Consider the following 20283-nt stretch of genomic DNA (forward strand, 5'->3'; position numbering starts at 1 on the left):
GGGTAAATGTTTTGTGTGTTTGTGGTCCCCCTCTCTTTCAACCCCAATTCTGCCTGTCACTCCACAGCAAGGCCATTATGCAAATTACAATCATCAACTCCTCTGAGAATCCATTCAATCTCTCAAGGCCATTCATACATAGAATAAATAGCTAGGGCAAAATAAATGTGTGTGTGGGGGGGGGGGGAACCCCTCCTCCTCTCAGCTGTGCTAGCGTTATTCAGATTGCCCTCGTATAAGCGACCTGAAGCTCCTAGCCTGTGATGGAGGTCAAGGCTTGTTTTGGTTAAGACTTTATTTCCCATGTTTCTGATTGTAGTGTCAATGGCTGGTGCTGTTCACTGGACCCTTCTGTGAGAGTGAGAGAGTGGCTAGCTCACAGCTGAGTGGCCAGGGGGCTGAGAAAAGGGGAGGACGGGGTGAGGTGCAGTTTACAACCAAGGGTTTCACACAAAAGCTCCTTTCCAAGAACATCAGCTTTAATGTATTCTGAGCACACAAACAGTGCTCAAAGGTCAGCTAGCCGAGCCGCACTGAGCAGCAGGGCAGGCGCGGCGTAGCGTTAGCCGTGTCGCTAGCTCACCGGCCTGCCTCCTTGTCCTGACCTTTACAGGGCCTGCTTCCTGGGGTTGAGCTGCCAAATGAATGCACACAGGTTTGTCATTTTTCTCCTTTGGGCCAAAACAACTTTTTACCCCCTCCTGCTTAATTTCCGCTCTCGCTTCTAGGGCGCTGGTTGTGTGGTTTTTAAGACCGGTGTGTTTGCTGGGGCAAAATTTGCTTTACTGTGTTAGCTACCAACCAGCCTTAATTGAAAGCATACTGTGCCTCTGTAAACTACTGTATGTATTTTGCAGATGTCAAAGCACACTAGATTTCCAAGGTCTCTAAGCCATAATGTCTTGGGAAGAGAGATTCAGGGTTCAGATGCATGCCAAACCGTTGCCACTTAGCCTTAGAAGGCTGCTGAAGAGACCGTAACCTTACGAAGTCTCAGCTGAGACAATGGTTGACCCCTAGATTTATTCCCTTGATTAAAAGCATCATGACATCTGCGTCCCCATGAGATCCGTGTCCTCTGCTCAGACAGAACTGTGAACCTTTGACCCTGCCGTGTGTCTCTATGTCACACACATGTATTGACAGAGCAAACAAACAGCTGATCTGTTTTTCTTTCTTTCTTTCTTTAAACACCACAACAAATACAGGAGGATAACGAAGTATATCCATCTTCTAAAGGTTATTATACTTGTCCGAACACGTAACACTATATTGGCCCCGTACCTATGTAGTAACACTCTACTGTGGCAACGTACCAATGTTCTTGACAGCATGTTAATGCAATGTTGTTACTAGATTAATTCCACAGTTACTGCACATGTATAGGGGCATGTCAATAAAAAAATGTGACCTATCCTAATTGTGCACTGCAACTAAATCTACTCAGCTAACACATTTACGGTAGGCCTGGGCTAATATCACTTCTAGCAAACCCAAACGTATTAAAACATGACATTACGAAACATTAGATCAGCCATCCTGTACTGTGGGAGGTAGTTACACAACATCACTCACAGGAGCAGTGCAAAACAAGGGACCCTCTCTTTCCCGATAGCAGACTCAGGCTTTTTCACTTCAGAAAGAGAAACAGAAACATACATTTGATTAAAGCAGCACATTCCCCACCATTTTTTTTCTGCCTACGGTAGCAGGTTTAAATGTTAGGGGGTCGTGTTCTGATCACGCTGCGAATTTCCACCCGCATCCACCTCGACCTTGCACATTCCTGCCTGGCAGCTGTCTCAGTGGGGAAGCCAGGTGCGCCTGCGGACCCCCTGCCGCTCCTGCAACACGCCGCGGCTAGCTCCTGTTAGCGCTGGAGCCCAGGCCCAGGCAGGATGCCTGCCTGACAGGCAGCGAACAGTCTGACATGTGGCTAGCTTAACAGCCAGCCTACCTCGGAGGTGTGGTGTTCAGGGGGAGGCCAGCCAGGGACTTTTAGTGAGATCGATAGAGGCAGTAAGTGAATCAGCCTCTTCATTAGAAGCTGTAAAACCCCCCGGTGCCCAGTGCTCTGCAGGCTAGAGGTAAAAGAGGAACGCGAGCTGCAGTCAGAGAGGAAGTCGGCCCTTGTGAATTCTTTATGGATAATTTCCGATGGCATCTCTGACGATTTGGATACAAAACATCCTCTGTAGGGGACTTCCACCACAGGGTTGAATCTTAAAAGCATCTTAGATGAGTAGGATACACAGTAGATGAAATAAATAAAGCACCCTCTGTAGTTCAGGCTCTGATTCTGAGAAGACTGAAAGGCATGATTCAGACCAAACTCAGATTCTGACCTCATATATTCAAAAAAATTGACTTAGTTAATACTGACTTTCATTGAAACATTGGTCAATGTGAAGATACCAGGAAAAGGCTTTTAGCATCAATACATTCTCTTCCCTAAAGGCTCAGACAGGCACATACAGTACAATTCTGTAGAGAACAACTTCCTAGAATCACAGTTGACTCATTAAGAACAATGGAGATGGGGAACGATGTGCTCCTGTCGCGACCCAATCTGAGTTTTTGTGTAATCCTCTCCAGATTAAGTCCTTTATCATCCCATTCAGATTTGGGCATTAGCTGTTAATTCCAGATTAACAACACTCTGGTCAGTCGTCCTGCTATCCATTCTCTGACCCATGTAAGGAGAAAGAGGACATTAAAAAGAGTAGCATATGTGCCAGTCACAGTTCAGGTTAATGGTGTCACAGTTTGGATTCCCCCTCCAACTCTGACGGCAGAGCACTCTTGATGACGGGCAAACAATCTAGCTGATGTAACACATCCCAAATCCCTTTCCATTGAAAACCGGCATCAGCTGCAAGTTTCATTCTGCCTCACTACATCTAAAAGCTCCAACAGTGGCTCAGTGCGTGCGCACGCACACACACACACACACACACAAACAGCTGCTCATGGAAGACATAAAAAATAATTGTGTTGTGCGCACATGTTCACCTCTGAGAGATGGACTGCCTTTAGCATGTTCTGATTGTAATTGTTCTGTAGGCAGCCGTGTGGTTTTCAGTGTGTGTGTGTGTGTGTGTGTGGATGGGGTTGGAATGTGACCTAATTGGCCCAACACATTTTTGCTGATGACAGTGTTTCTTCTGATGCATAATGTAGGAATGGCAGGTCCCCAAGCTCTGCTAGGCTGCCACTGAGCTACTCATGGAAGAGATTACAGTTTAATCTTATCATGAACATTCATTTAAACCACCCTATAAAACAGCATCCGCTCATGCACATTCGAGGCTAGCGGATTAATCGTTTTTTCTGCATATTCATCCAACCTCTCTGCAGCTCAGCGGTTCTCAAACCTAGGATCGGGACCCGTTGTGGGGTCCCCTGAGAAAGGAGGTTCAAATCCAACCAAACAGAGGATCTTTTAGGCGAATAGAATAGGCCTACACTTAAGACGTCATTATTATGTGTTGGCATAGCCCACAATCGAGTTGTCGTGGGGGGGGGGGGGGGGGTCACAGGAAATGATTCATGTCCCTTTGGGTTCAAGACAAACAAATTTGGGAAACCCTCTCTGTAGCTGGACGTCACAGGAAGATCCCACTGTTCGTGCCACTGCACAGGAAACCTGTCAGGTTCTGTGAGAAGAAAGGCATTGAAGCATAAGTGGAAAAAAAGAAGAAAAAAAAAAAAAGGTGTTGAGTCTTCAATTTGGGCCGTGAGAAAGAGGCATCGATGGCGGTGGAGACATCGATGCTGCAGTGTTGTGGGTTACGCAGTAAACAGGATGTCATGAGCCTGAGAGAGTACTGTAGTTTGACACAGTTTCCCCAGCCCCCACTGGCACAGGTCTAATGCAGTATTCACTGCATGTGTCAGACTTTTACCTTTTACACACACACACACACACACACACAAATCTCAGGTAAAGTGGTCCCTTTTTCCCTCAAAATAACTCAACTGGAAAGTTTCCCAATTTGTGACAGTGAATGTAAAGTAGGCTAAACCCCGAAGGAAATAAGGTAGGGTTAGTAGTCATTCACTCGCGTGTATTCGCACACGCACACACACACACGCACACGCACACACACGCACACAGGGCCTGTTTTGTCTGTGGTTGAGGAGGTACGGTATTTTCCAGAATGCAGTAACGTGTTGTTTTTCTCTGCCTCAGCAGACATGACAGAGGAAGATTGAGCCCATTTAAACCTGCATCTAACACAGCATTTGATTGGCCAAGCTCAGTAACTCCAGACGATAGGCTGGATCCCAGTGGTCGTTCGGTGGCACTAATGTATGGTTGGGGAAATAACCACCGCCACCAGCAGCAGCAGCAGCAGCAACTGTGATTGTGCAGCTACACAGGCAGCAGCATTCCTTCTATTCATTGGAAGGGATTGACCCCTCATCTGACCTCACACCGCCTAGCAGAGGGGTCTGATTCCCCAGCCCTGCTCTGTCTCACAGGAGGGATTGAGAATGAACATTTATGAAGCGTGTCTCTCTCTCTGTGTGTGTGTCTCTCTCTCTCTCTCTCTCTCTCTCTCTCTCTCTCTCTCTCTCTCTCTCTCTCTCTCTCTCTCTCTCTCTCTCTCTCTCTCTCTCTCTCTCTCTCTCTCTCTCTCTCTCTCTCTCTCTCTCTCTCTCTCTCTCTCTCTCTCTCTCTCTCTCTCTCTCTCTCTCTCTCTCTCTCTCTATACTCAAGTGGCTACTAATATATTCTCCTCTGTTCTAGCACTAAAGAGATATATTCAGACAGAGGTTAGCGAGCTCCTTGAAAGAGATCTTAGGATACCTGAGGATATGACCCCTTAAAGCCATTGATAATTATAACCTAATGACAGTCTTTCTTTTGGACTTAACAAGCTTTAGGCTTAGACCCACCTGCCAAGCCTTAGGCTAAATGTTACTCTCTTTGATACAAAATACTTCACATGTCATAATCAGAATCCTCTCTCAATCACTCTAACATTAATCTTGGTATGTTTTCAGCAGTCATTCTTGGCCTCAACAAGGCCAGTTATTCGTTCAAGAGAAGCCTCACAAAGCCCTCACCCACATATACCTGCACATGCCACCATTTTGTTGGGTTCTCTCATTTCAAGACTATCAAGCTAGAGGAAGGACAGGGCTAAGTAAGTAGGCCAGGAAGACTATGCTCAGCCAATAGGAAGGGAGAACCCTCTTACAGGAAAACTACACTGTAGGCCTCGTAACTGAAAATCACTCTCCAGTAACGTCATGTGGTATTTTAGAGCTCGTGTCTGTACACTCTGAACCAATTCATCATGAACTGTGCAATGTTTGTCAAGAGGGCTAATTACTTTTGCTTCAACAGAAAATGTAGCCTACAATGTCAAAATCCACTTTAAATAGCCTAGAGTTACAGATTGGGGGTTTTGGTTACTCAATAAAATGTTTCAAACAGCTAAATCTTCCCAGTGTAAAAAGCTGGGGACTGCTGAGCTGCAGGGGACTGCATTGAACGAGTCAGACTTGGCCCGACGCTGAAATCAGAGTCACCACAAGAATGTAACAGCTTCTGTTATTATGCCTGCAGGAGAAAATAGCACGTTACTCCCTCTCTCACACACAACATCCAGTAGCCTACATCATGTGAATACTACATGCACAAGAGCTAGAAGCTGTGTAAGATACCAAAAGCGAAAAAGCCCTAGCCTGGCCTATGTTCAATCACGAATGCAGAGAAGCTAAACTACATACCTTTTCTAATAACATAATGAGTCCATGGTTTATCTATGTTTCTTCAGGGCCATAAAATGTACTCCTTTCCTCTTGTTTGGCTATGAGCTAAGGGCGGGTGACGCAAAGACAAGCCTGCATATTAACAGTGTTGAGTGCAGAACGCATGCTTGTGTGGGAGGTGGGGCAGAGGGCGTTGCTCAAACGTCCGAGGAGCTCATGTGAACACACCCACTGGGGAACTATGTCCATCAGAGTTTGTAACCAGATCTCTTGCACACACACGCGCACACACACACACACAGACACAGACACAGATGCACACAGACACACACACACACACACACACACACACACACACACACACACACACACACACACACAGAGAGAGAGACACACACACACACAGTTCCTGACAAGGCGTGACATTTTCACAGCCCCCGGCTACATTTGGCACCGATAGGCTACGTTGACTGAGGGAAGTTATGGAGGGAAAAAAACCCAGCACTTTTCAAACAACTCTGCCTCAAGAACAGGTTGAATGTGGACAGGAATGTAAGCAACCAATGGAAGGGAGAAAGAAAACAACTCTGACAGCAGGGAATTTCAGGGGAAAGAACTTAAGTGGGAATTAAAGCCTTTTTTTTTTTTTTTTTTTGGATAGCGCCGTATCCTTATTTAATTTGGACATAGATTCAATTTTCGTTTCCTCTATCCGCGTCCAATTAAAACACACAGCGGATAAAAACTAAAAACAGAGTTCTAAATTGTTAACATTCCGAAATTGCTGCGATTAGTCAACTGTCACATAGTGTGTAAGACAGGGCTCCATGAATGGTGTAGTATTCTTCACAGACTCCCAAACAACACTGACTTGGGCCTGGGCAGGTTTGGAAAATCAGCCCTGAGGAGAGGAGTCTCGCTGAGGTTTGAAGTTGTGCATCGATATGGTTAAGAGAGCTTGTCTTTGGAGGCTCCGGTTACACAAGCAGCACTGATTGAGCAACAGGAGACACTCTGTGATGAAGTCTCCATAACACCTTGGGGCTGAGGTGGGAGAGCAGAGGAGAGGAGAGGAGTGCAGAAGAGGGGAGGGAGAGGGCAAGTCTCAACAAGCGCAGCAATAGATGTCTGGGCAAAAACGCAGCCCAATAGCAACATGCCAGAGATGTCAGGGGTTAGGGAAAACTTTGTATAGGAGATCAGGCCTTTAGGGGAGGGGGAGGGGGGGGGGGATAGACTGATCAGTCCTTTAATTTCATTAGCTGGAAGTACAGTCACAGGTTTGCCATTAGAAGACAACACAGCACAGGGTCCATTGAGGGGGTGAAAAGGTAGGGAAATGATTTGATCTCCGGTTTGTGAACATTGGTTGGTACAGGGTTATGATCTGTCTCCACCAATATAGAGTTGTTGGCCTACCTACAACAAAGAGACCTTTCAACATAGGCCTTAACCTTTACAGTCCTGGAGACTGTATTGTACTCCACTTCAATCTGACCCTTCTGGAGTCTTACAGGGTATAATGCAAGTTCAGGACGTCTTCTTCTTAGCTACGCATCACATGAACACAAAGACTCACCTCAGTACATTCTGGCTAGAGGACTAGTCTAAGAGAGAGTTTGCCTGATTTCTGAGAATATTTCAACATGCATAATCTACAGTAGTTACACATCACATAGCCTTATTTTTTTTAAATTATTTATAAAAAAGAAAAAAAAATCTTTAAAAAAATTGCAATGTTTAGCCTGCCTGGGTACACTCTGGCCTTTGTTCTGACGAGGTCCTGCCGTTTTCAAGGCGTCAAACCTCTAACATAGACATCACAAACATCCATCTTAACAGGACAGACCTCGGGGAGGAGAGCCTTCAAGTATGCATGACATTAAAGCCATGACAAAGTACATCAAGCTCATTGGGCGGGCAGGCAGGCAGGCAGGCAGGCAGGCAAGCAGAGAGCCTAGGGCAGTAGCTAGCCCTTATGTCTACAGATGAACATAGCCTGCTGTCCTCCTCAATGTTGATGGACAGCACAAAGGCCGTTGAAGAAGGAACCATACTCTCTGAACGTGAAATCCTGTGACCCGGCTTCGACTTTGCTTTCTAAACATAATAACAGGAATGGAAGAAAGCTCCTGGGTGACGGTTTTCATATGTGGACAGCATGTTCGCCTACTCTTCCTCCCACAGTTGGCCTAGCCCAGTGTTATCCATCCATCCATCCATGCTTTCATCTATCCATCCAACCACCTTTTCATCCATCCATCCCCATACAGTAATCACCACAGATCATGCTAATCCCTTAATGTTCTTACCTGTTTCATGTCATAAACCATGGCAACCTCAGTGATGATCCAGAACACCGCTATGACAGCCCCCAGGATCCTTAATCTCTTAATCTGACTTGGGTTGATGTGAGGATGTAAAGCCCAATCTGAACCCTGCTTCCCAGAAGGCCCACATCACATCACGTCTCGTCCCTATGTGGCATAGTGGGCATGATCGTCCACGACATGCTCACAAGCTAGCTAGCCTAACCTCTGGGTAGATGTGGACTCTCAAAGCAAAGTTAGCCGACTAATAGTGTAGTCCTGAGGGTGATCCCTGAAATTGAGATCCACTTGGTTGACATTGTTTGTGTAATAACACAAACCACACAACTCCATATTGTCTACAATGTAATTAGGCCTACCAATGTTAGTACAGTGTTGTAAAGCAGTTGCAGTGTTATTACTCAGGTATTGGGCAATTTAATGTTAAGTGTTATGCTACGAAATTTGGGAAATCCCACATTCCATTACCTCTCACACACACACACACACACGAAGCATACTTCCTGTACTAATACCTATCAGTGTCTCACTCTTACTCACTCTCTCACACACACACACACACACACACACACACACACACACACACACACACACACACACACACACACACACACACACACACACACACACACACACACACACACACACACACACACACACACACCTCTCAGGGCCGGACTTTACCTAAGAGGTGTGCTACAGTGGAATTACCCACAGCTGGCAATCACACGACAAGTGGTGTTTTCATACCTGATTGCATCATCAATCTCATCCATCTCTTCGTTTCCCACCTGGAGGAGTGTCAGTCAGTCAGTCAGTCAGTCAGTCATGTGCCAACCCTTTCTTTACCCTGTGGAGCTCCCTGATTAATCATGGGTTTGAAATAGATCAAAGTGCGTGTCCAACTGTTTAATCACAATTTGTCAACCCGGGAGTTATGAGCAGGTTCATTTCCTTGACAGCAGGGGGTTCGCCTAGCTCCTCCACTTGTCTCTACAAGACTCTGTCAACAAATTAAATCCAGACAAAAGGCCAGTAACCAGGAACACTCATTGCTATGCCACAAAATGCAATTTCATCTGATTGGTTATGCATCCACACATTGTGCACATAGACAACAGGCCTGACCTCACATTAGGGTCGGAAGAGACTGGTTGAACAGAGACGATGTCCCCTCGCCTGTGTTCTAGAGCATGAAGTCGTCACAGTATGCTCCATTTAGGACCTTCCATTAACGTCATTGGATCATCACCATCAACTGCCCTGGGATATGGGTCTCTCTGAATGGGGAATTTCTGGTTGCAGATTTGTTAGCCTGTAACAAAACTGTTCACTGCCATTACTATCAAAAAGCTAAACGTTCCTTCTTTTTTCTTTTCTTTTTTTTATAAATACAATGTTGTTATAACAACATTGTAATGACTACAGTTACTACACAAACATAAGACACAAATTAATGTAAATCATGAGGGCCAGACATGCACAATGTAGCTGATGAATATCCTTCATTTAGCTGGCAATACGATGACAACCACACAATTAGGAAGTAAAGACACCAGCCAAAACACCTTTGGTTTGGAACTGACAGGGTGAGAGTAAACACAGCTGTGTTTTGCCTTTTGGAGATTTGCTGAAATTGGTGCAATATCCGCCCTGGCGCCCGGTGCTCTGTTATGGATTGCCACACACACGGGCTGTCGCGGTGAGGGTGCTGACAGGGGTGCCCTGCACACATGACAACACTGCTTAGCACCCACTCTGAACGTGTGGGCTGGTTTCAGTGCGGAGGCAAACCAGAGGAAAACTGTCAGAGCAGCATCTCCCAGGCTAGCATGCCTCCTCTTGTCTCGGAAGCTGACTACGTGCTCGCTAGCTCCCGAGCCACATCAACAGAGCTGTCAATCATCCAGAAACTGCCCTCCGAAGCGAACAGAGGGCCCACCTGCCTGGGTAGAAATGCATGACGTAGGCGCAGTTCATCCTGTTGAGGGGAAACGGGTCTATACGGCCCTTGCTCATCACAGTTTTGAGTCAACTCATAAGCAAACTGTCACGTCACTTATCATAAACTGGAATAAGGCTAGGGAACACTAAGAGTGACAAAAAAAAGCACACAAAGAAAATCATGATAACTAGGCCTGGCACAGCCTCAGACTCATCCCTAAAAAAAATAGCCTCCCCAGGCTATAGTCGATAGCCGAGTAGCTTCCCCATCACTCTCCCCCAGGGCCCACCAAACCTCAAGCTAGCAGGTGCAGAACATCCCAATTATCCCCACACCTGAGTCCCTCTCTCCCAGCCCCAATACCCCACACTCTAATTCAAACCCTGGGATGCCTGGTTCAGGTGCACAACCCATAAAGCCAGGGCTCTCGTCCCAGGCTTCTTCCCCTTTACCAGCTGGGTCCCTTCCAAACGCAGGTTTTATACCCAGGTTTCATTCGAGAATGTGGAAATGAAGACACTGGCCTTTCCGATGCTACTGGGACAAGTCAGCAGTATGTGTCTCTTAGCTAATCATCTGTTTGTTTCTTCTGGAGCCCAAAGAGGCTGTCCCTTCCCTACAGGCCCGGTTGCTGGGAAGCAAAGATCTCTAGGGGGCATAGCCTACTGTAGAAGGTGAATGAAACAAGGACAGGTGAAAATGCAAAAGGTCCTCTTCAGTCTAATCATCATGTAATCCAATGTCTATATGATTCAGCCACCAGCGCGGATGAGTCTTTCGATCTCTTCTACATGTTGCAGGCTAGAAATTAACATACAGCATTCAAATGTTTCACATTCATTGTGAAATAGGACGACGCGTCTCTTGGACGCTGCTGGTGCTTCTGATGAAAGAGTGCCTGCTTGTAACTGTTCTCTTTCGTGATATTCACAGCTTTACAAAGTGAGAGTGTAGAATACCTATTATCATGACAAAAGATACCCTAAGTTGTGTAAGCCTATACATGATACTGTATTATCGGCCAGCAGGCTGAATGGCAGCCTCGTCACATCTGTGCATTAGAAGAACATTGAACGTAAAAAGACAACAACAAGTTTCTCAATTTAAACAAAACTGCCGATATTCAGCACCAGGCACTGGATAGCGACCCATTGGTGAGCACAGTGCAGGGCATGGCCTTTCCCCAAGGCCTACTTGGGAAACAGGTACTTTTTTTTTTTATAAAGGTGGGTGTCAGGGACTGGGCGAGGCCCCCTGAGCTCCGAGGCCCCCGCGTCGCTGGGGCTGCGGGGGCGTGTCCTGCGCCTCTAGATTCTGCCTATATGAGATTTGGCAACCTCCTGACAAAGAGATGAGGCAAACGACAAGAAAAAATGTTGGTGAAAAATGATGTATTGTGCAGGCTGAACTCAGTCAATAACAAAGAGTCAAGATTGAACTGCCGTGGAAATCGATTTGCTTTAATGTAGTGACATGCTCGATTAAGAGCTGGGGTCCTATGCCTCTCTCCGTGCAACGGGCATCACACTCTGGAAGCCGGCTACGACCCAAAGATGTGGCAGGTTAGACGATTACGTCATCGAAAAAAAAAAACTGAAGACGTTTTCATTAGCTACATCCAAATTGTGTTTTATCCTACGGAGTACCCTCAGTTCACTCGTTTGTAACAGCCTGCAGAAATATGCTAAATACGACCTCCAACAAGAGGAATAAGCCCACAAATGATAACGTTTGCAGATCAGCAGAAAGGTGACAGCCATGCTCAGTTCGACGCAGCTGTCAGGATACACAAAATAAAGCACAGCGACCAAACAGTTGTGAATGATATTGCGGGCCATAGAGACCGTGCAACTGGATATTCAGACGACGTATTTGAACATTCCACTGCCCGAATTAACTATGTATACCGGGGTTGCGTGGTGGACCGATGTGTAGCCTATCTGACCTATCTCCACCTAATAACATAGTTTTATGTTTGCAAGAATTGCCAATACGGAAAAGTAGCCTGCTGCATGTTTTACACATTCAACGTTAAATGTAATGCAACAGATTATGCAGAACAGCTACATCTTTGATATGCCAAGACTGCTCAGCTACCACTCGCAAGCAAAGTGTAGATGACGTCTTGAATACCGTTACAGTTGAGGATTGTATCAACACGGAGCATTTATAACGTTATCAATATCAACCAGAAGTGCAGCTACAGTAGCTCTGAGGCTAGATACATTGTTTCAACATCGCAATAGATATTTGTGGAATGCAACTTTGTAACGAAAGCCAAATACGCTAACCAGCTACAACGATCTAGCCATGTATCATGGGTTATTACCATTGATTTATGGGTTATTACGCTATAGCTACAGCTAGCTCAGACAGCGACACTACTTTTTCAGCAATAGATAGCTAGCCATTACTATCTTACCGTCATAAACAGTCCCGGGGGTGTCCAGTTTTTAAGGAATATGAGTTAGCAATACAATGAAATGAGTTGAGGGTGAAAGCCTGAAAATCCAAGTTCAGTTCACCCGTTTGGAACTCCGACAAAACCTCATCTTTATCACTTCGAGCCTTCATACACATTCAACTGCGGGGCCTCCTGGCCCGAATCTCCGACTAGATCGGCGAGGAAATAATCCACACGCAAAAACACCGCAACCATCGGCTACAGCGAATGAGCAGTTAGAAAAGCGAGAGAATGATATTAACAGCCCCCTGGGATATACAAACGAGAGGCTCTGAGCGACCAAAAAAATGATTGGGAAAAAGTGAATTTCCGATCGCCGAATAGGTTCTCTTTCTCAACAGAGTCCGTTGTCAATGCTCGCTGCAGCTGCAGCGCAGAGGCAACAGCATAGCAACGTAATGGCGCAATCTCCGCAGCGCCACCAGTGCACGGGGGTGGAGTCACAGGGTATGGGGGCGTGGTATTCATCTGTGAGCGTCTCCTGCCATTGTATTAATAAAGGCCTACTTATCAATGGTTATATTTGCTGGTTGTCTCTGTTGGACGACGGCACGTCGTTGGTGTTTTGCGAGTGTCACTAGTTTGTCACACAATCGAAACATGTGTGTCATTAGGCTCAATGGATGATGTCTCATGGTGTGGGAATCCCAATGCATCAGGTGATCATTCATGTTATTGCCATGTCTCTCATCAGGTCTATTTCCATTGATGGTCAGAAAACTATTGTTATTGAAAACGAAAAGTAACAGTACACAAATAAGACTAGGTTAGCGAGACAATAGGCTGTAAAGATGGGCTGCGGCGACATCATGTGGCGAAATAAAATAATGATATTCACCATTGTCACATAATCCTACTGTAATTTCAGCTCTGTGTCAAAGAATGACGGGTATTAATATTTCAAGACTGATGCTGGTGTATAAACAAATGATGTATCACAAGAAACACATCTAAAAACATCCAAATCAGCTTCACAAATAATACTAAATGTTCTCTAGCCTGTACTGTGAATGGTAGAGTGTCTATTGTTGTCATAAAGTAGGACCACATTTCATCCCACCCAATTTCTGGTCACCCAGTGCCGCACTGCAATTAGCTTAGTCTTATTTCAGTGCAGACTGGCCCAATTATGCTTCCCATTAAAGTTGGTGAAGAATTGTGTCATATTCCTCAACTCTGTATCCAGTAAATCTATATATGTTATGTATTATTTAAAATCCATTAAAAAAAATACCATATATTAAAATAATATAATAATAAAATGTAATAAGCTACCTAAATCTTACAATGAACTCTAAGCTCAGTTTTGCTCAGCAATTGAGTCTGATAGTGTTAATTACTTGGTTCTTTTTTTAGACCTCCCCCTGAGGCTTGAGACTTGAGATGTGATTAAAATACTATATTACATTTCCATTAATATGCTGACAACCTATGTGGCCACAAGTTCCTTGACTTAAGATTCAATCAGCTGGATATTAAGCTCTTCATCACCAACCCAATGGCCTTATGAGAATGGTTCTGTGTGCTCCTGTGTGGCTTAGTTTGTAGAGCATGGCTCTAGCAACACCAAGGTTGTGGGTTTGAATCCCATTGGGCCCATTTATAAGAATAAAGAATGCACTTGTAATGTGAGTCGCTTTGATACAAGCTTCTGCTAAATGGTATATTCATTATTATTCATCAAAGATGGCTCTATAATAGCCATACTCCTGTGCTGATTTCCAATTATCTACCTACCTGAAACATGGACTTGTTCACAAGGACTTAAAAGCACTGAATTAGTGTAAGAAATATAATGGAAAGGGGACACACTTCCGGGAGAAGAGAGGATAATTGGAATTCAGAACTGACTTATTTAATACTCTAGAGACAAACTTCAAATTAGACTAACACACACACTCCTCCTCCTCCTCCTCCTTCTCTCTCTCTCTCTCTCTCATTCACACACACAATCCTCATTTTCTCTCTCATTCACACACACACACACCTCCTCTTTCGATCTCTCTCATTCACAAACACACAGATGCATGCGCACACGCACACACATGTTGCCTTACATGTTTGTAGAGGTTTTATTTTATTGTGTCTGGCACCTGTATCTTTACACACAAACACAAGAAATTAAGACTACACATACAAATGCAACATATCAAAACCATTTCTTATACCAGTTCAGGAATACACAGTTGACATAATTTATAGAGAAATACATTGATCAAGGATATGTCATTATTCAGGCAATGTTGCATGTGAGTTTTTCAGGTTTCCAATCCTTTTAACTTTAAATATCGGCTGGAAAAACTAGTCAGCCGCTCTCAGAGGTCCTTTTACGCTTCCTCTTTTTTGAGTAGGCTCACAATCCCGTCCCTCCTAGCTGTGTAGGGGGCGTGTTTCAGTCTCAGCAGGTGGGCGGGGAACAGGTTGCCGCTGGGCGCGTACATCTCCTCCCCCTTCTGGCCCATCAGTGAGCGAAGGGTTCTGTTCCGCAAGAGGATCTTGTCGTAGAACTCCACCCCTCCCTTGGCATAGTCACGGGACAGCCCTGCGGCGCGCTGGTCTGACCAGAAGTCCAGCCACTGGCTGACAGTGTCAGAGATGAGGTAATAAGACACGGCGCCCATGCCCAGTGCCAACGCGTTCACCCCGAGCCTGACGAGGACGGGACCTGTGTGCAGGCCGAAGAGCTGCTTTAGGCCCACCACGTAGAACCACATCCCTGCTAGGCAGGCCGGGGCTACCGCCGCTTTCAGCACCGGCCCCCCCACCTCCAGACGAGCCACCTCACGCGCCATGGCGAACTTCTGCGCCTCCGTGGAGAACACCAGCGAGTCCTTCAGGGCAGTGCCGACGTGGCTGTCCCACTCCACCTGCTGGCCGTTGATGAGGATGGTGCGGTTGGTGATGCCGGCCGGGTCGTCCAGCGTGCTGTTGAAGTTGGCAGGGATGCCTATCTGGGCACCAGAGGGCAGCCAGGGCACACCAGCCCCTACAGGGTGGAAGCCGAAGGAGGCAAAGGCGCTATAGCCGGTGGGGGAGCCGACGCCAGAGTCCTTCAGCACTTGTTGGAAGACACTCTCCAGCTTCTCAGAGAGCCTGGCTGGCACCCCTTTGCTCCAGGCCTGGTACAGCTTCTTGTAAGTGCTTTCAGGGAATGCATGGTAGAACATGTTGGCCACGAACACGCCGCTGCACCCAACGATGAGCAGCGGCGTCCGGTACTTCTGCACCATCGCGCCATACTTTAAAAATGTAGACGCCATGGCGACGGCCTTCAGTCCTTATCTGTCAGCTACAGACTTCAGGGGGATACATCTGTAGAGAAAAGCAGACATGCTAAATCGATGGCTTTATAACAAACACAGAAGGGTTTAGAGTTTGACCTAAGTGAATACTATGAATTGACAACTAGACATTTTATGCAAAGGCATAAGACAAGAAATATTATGTAGTTCTTCCTGAAATTTAGTTATGTACGGTATGCAGTCCCTACACTATGAGATGCATTTCAATGGGAAGGTTTTCCAATTTGACTAGATAACCAATGCTCTGAATGTGAGTGAGTGGGCTGAGTGCTTTGTAACAAAATTGTCATCCATGAACGTTATAGGGTGCTTCCATGAACATTATAGGGTGCAGCAGTGCTTCGCACACGAAAAAAAGGTAGTCAAACGCTGTACAATTGCGTTGCCTAGACTTGAGAGAATCCACAAATTCAACGAAATTCAGTTTGATCAACTCGCTCCTAAGGGCCCGACAAACCTATAAGCATAGATGACATGCCCATTGGCTGAACTGCTTACGACCTATGTGTATACACTCAAAACTACGTGTCGGGATCACAATTAACATGGAAAATGTTTTTAACAATGTGAAACGATAGAAGTTAAACTCACACGCTTACAGTATGTACATCTCGGCAAGGACAGCCGGGACGGACCAATGTTACGGCAGCATCAGTCGTAAAGCAGTTTGCACGCTTTTGCACGACAGTCGTGTCGAGGTGTCAGTCTAGTCACTGCATGACTTCACCACAAGGGGGAACACTTCAGCAGGAGCAACGGTATATCTTGCACTGAGAATAATACAGCATAGCTAAATTAGGGCTAAATCAATGTGGGGTTGATGTAATATTATAGCATTGACAGTAAGTGTTAGCCACTGACAAACCCAAGTGATGATGATGCAGGCCTACTGTGTAATATTAAACTAAGATTACCTTTTTAATTAAAACCCTTCATTGCCTATCTCACTTGCTTAATTTCCATGCTGCACCCTTGATAAGAACCTGTGTGTATTGTTATAGCTATCTAGGCTTGACAATACATGGAGGAAGCTATTTACCATGTTCCTCTATAAAACACCTGCACCTCGTCTGCAGAGAAAAAAGGGGAAAGATATACAGTAACTCACAATGCCATCAAAGTGTCTCTCTGTGTCTCTCATCTTGTCAGAGTCAAGAACAGGCTTACATTGCATTGGCTTCAACCTTACATGCCCCTAAATCCCTCCTCCCTGCAGGATCTCCCCCTGGCTTTGTAGCTGAGCTGTCTCTGTAGGCATGGTGGATACAAAAGGCTTGGTTATAGACATGTTTTTTTCCCCGTCTTGCTAGCATACGTTTCCTGGGTAATTACAGTGTATATCACACATCTCATGCGTTATTACTGACAGACACACATTGATTAGAGAACGGGTGTTCAGGCCCTGAGCTGTAATGATGTGCTACTTGGAAGAGCTCAATGTGTCAAAATGCCTGCAAGCTGTTATGAAATTTTAACTGTGTTACAGAATGCAGGGGATGCAAATGCATTCAGTGAGGTTGACTACGCTGCAAGGCTCTTAAGATACACTTACTGTCGGTCACTATCTGGATGTAAAAATGGAAATCGGTGTGTGTCACCTGTGACCTGTAAGACAATTGCATGACACATTTGCCTTTGATTTCAGCGAATTCAGTGATTTCAAAATGTCCTTTTTTATGAATATACAAAAAAACACATCTTTCTCTTACGACAGAGCACTGGCTTTCACTTTAACTGGGTATACTGTACATATTGCATGGTGAATTTTAGTAAACCGCAGTAAAGCTAGTAGAATTACATAGTCTACTCTACATAAAAAAGAGCAAGAGGCTATGATCTTCCCCAAGCGAGAAAGCTCTACTGTGCTATACCCTTCACAAATCTCCATGGCAACTGGCAATAGGAGCAATGTGGGAATCTCCGGGCCCTTGAATAGGGAACAGTCAAAATCAGGTTACCCATTTCCACGATGAAGCACACTGATACAGTCGAATGAGTTTTGTGTTCCTCAAACGGTTTACATCTGGCCTTCCTCCCTCGGCCTCACTGCTCTTTAAACCACAGCACTACAACCTCTCTCCCCCACATGAACAGACACAAGTTCACCTTAAGACCACCCCCCTTCCATAATTCCCCTTTTCGTTCCTTTGACGGGAGGTCACTAGGCAACAGGGAACACATGCTTGGAGGGCAAAGGAGTAAGATGTCTTTTAATGACGGGAGAGAGGAGTCCTGCCACGGTGACAAATGTAAAGGCTAGGTAGAGGTCACCGGCTAACGTCATAGGCCTATAATTCAGACGTCACCGGCCAAGCAATCCAGGGTGTTGAATAGAGATTAGAATCATCAAGGGGAGGCTGATGGTAACCTTTGGATCTCTCCCATACTTTGTCTGTGCATTTTCAGTGTTGCCAATTGGATATTTCCATTGGCACTGCATATCAAAAGGTCAAATACCACTGAATGGAAAGATTTAGACTCCTCTAGTTACCTTTAATGGTCTGAAAGTACTAGTGTTTGCGGAATGCATTTCGGTGTAGTGTGAATGTAGCCGAATGTTATATAATGTAACCTGGAAGAAACTTGCATGCATTTATCATTTTTGCACACATCAGTTTGAGTGATGTCGCAATACTGCGTCTCTGGAAAATATGTCTCTCAACCAACACATGCAGTATGCAAAAGAGACCTTTAAATCAATACCCAAATTAAGATCCCATCACCTCTTGCTTCATGAGAGGAACAATGAATCACTTCGAGTCAACAATCAATCAGTCTTGCACCCCTAGTTTGCCTTCCAGCAGTTTACCAAAGCAAAATCAATACTTGTACTTCTCAACTCATTGGACAGAGGAATCTCTCTCTGACCAAATGAATTCCCTTCACATCACTGAGTTGTCAATACCTGGTATAGATAGATACTGTACAGTTTCCAGTGCATGACCTAAGAGATTGTTGTCTTTGAGTTCTTCTCTTTAAATTCCAGTACATTGTTATGATCAAAATCTTGCTTGTGAAAGGAGAATGACCTAACATCCTGTTATTATATCCATTCATTAAGTGTATTGGAAGCAAGGGCAAATCCCAGCTTACTGGAAAACAAAATGTGTGGAAAAGACGATAAGGTTCCAGAACGCCTCGCAAACACTAATGTGATTCTGTGGGGGGAGAGGAGGAGGAGGAGGAGGGGGGGGGGGACTTGAGTGAGCCACCAGGGCCTGTCATACTTAACTAAAGAACATCAATACAAGGTTTTCCTGGAACCACTGTGTACTGAGAGAGAGAGAGAGAGAGAGAGAGAGAGAGAGAGCTGTCCATTTCATTTCATGCCCATTAGCCACTGTAATGAGTGTTGTAAAAGGCAGCAGCAGCAACATCTAGTGCATGACTTATTTATGAAGGCGCAAGCCTGATATCAAGCACCCTTCCCCCATCTCAATCTGATTACTCACATCACAGCACGCTCTCACTGCTACCTTCCCCACAGTCACAGGTCTGTTCCTATCACCTTCTACCTCCATTAGCCACTTACTGGTAAACACTGTGTGTGTGTGTGTGTGTGTGTGTGTGTGTGTGTGTGTGTGTGTTTGTGTGTGTGTGTGTGTGTGTGTGTGTGTGTGTGTGTGTGTGTGTTTGTGTGTGTGTGTGTGTGTGTGTGCGTGTGCGTGTGTGTGCGTGTGCGTGTGCTTGTGCGTGTACCATCACAGTTGCCAAAAAAACACACACGCTAATGTTACTTTGAGGAATATATTTTTTGAAAACATGATCATATCTGTTTGATATGACGACTGAAAGTATTCATTTTTGTTACAGAAAACTGTTGGAATTGAGAGTTCACCCAATAATGCAACAATATCAGATTATAACTTGAACACCTTGAAGTTACAATATTTCAAGCTGCCGCAACTGAAAGACAAAGTCTCCTTATCACAATGTGAACAACACTGACCATCTGATCTCCAATCAGCATTCCTGAGGTTTAGGGTGTTTGTGTTCCCACGTCTCAGCCGCCTCAGGCTGTGTTTGTTTTTCATGAAGCCGACACAATGGACAAGCAGGACAATCCAGGGGGTGAAATTCAGATTGATCAGTGAGTCTTAGACACTTACATCTTGTACACAAAGAACACAACAGCACTGTATCCTTTTGGCAGGGGAAACTCATGTATCTGACATTTTCCCAAGAGAAGGAAAAGGCTGTGTATGTTTCACATGCAGAATTGACATAGCTGGTGAAGTATGGAGAGAAAAGATCATAATGTTGTTGTAAGTTGATTTGGATAAAGGTGTCTGCTAAATGCCATAAATGTAAATGTAAATGTAAATTTGATCTTTACCACCTCCCTTCAACCAGCCCCGTCCTTTCATTTGATTGTTCTGATCCTATCTATTTCCTGACCTCTAGCTGAAACCCACAAAGCAGATCTGTGAGAATGTGTTTTGTCACTAAGCAACACTTAAGAGCACATGCATGTAATAGCAGAGGTGCTACAAGCCTATACTTAAGCCTCATACAGTG

General features: G+C 45.2%; 2 protein-coding genes across 3 annotated transcripts in view; both read right to left on the minus strand.

The window, feature by feature from the left end:
- ptpn4a (protein tyrosine phosphatase non-receptor type 4a) overlaps nt 1-12790 on the minus strand; it is a 47421-nt gene extending 34631 nt beyond the window's left edge. Inside the window, exon 1 of the mRNA XM_083681763.1 lies at nt 12422-12790. The gene's annotated coding sequence lies outside the window, so the exon portion shown is untranslated. The remainder of the gene's footprint in view (nt 1-12421) is intronic.
- Nucleotides 12791-14511: 1721 nt separating this feature from the next.
- On the minus strand, nt 14512-16429 carry tmem177 (transmembrane protein 177). Of its 2 annotated transcripts, none has more exons than XM_083681418.1 (2): nt 16365-16429; nt 14512-15775 (listed from the first exon to the last, which is right to left on the minus strand). In XM_083681418.1, exon 2 carries the CDS (start codon nt 15721-15723, stop codon nt 14791-14793), a length of 933 nt encoding a protein of 310 aa, XP_083537544.1. In that variant the 5' UTR covers nt 15724-15775; nt 16365-16429; the 3' UTR covers nt 14512-14790. The 2 variants fall into 2 exon arrangements, with proteins under 2 accessions (XP_083537544.1, XP_083537543.1); XM_083681417.1 differs by having other exon boundaries at nt 16357-16422.
- Nucleotides 16430-20283: the final 3854 nt, after the last annotated feature.

Source organism: Argentina silus (assembly GCF_951799395.1).
Source record: "Argentina silus genome assembly, chromosome: 12".
In the NCBI taxonomy this organism is placed as follows: Eukaryota; Metazoa; Chordata; class Actinopteri; order Argentiniformes; family Argentinidae; genus Argentina; species Argentina silus.

Coding starts and splice junctions, on each gene's coding strand:
- tmem177 (XM_083681418.1), bottom strand. CDS start 15,723: ATGGCGTCTACATTTTTAAAGTATGGCGCGATGGTGCAGAAGTACCGG.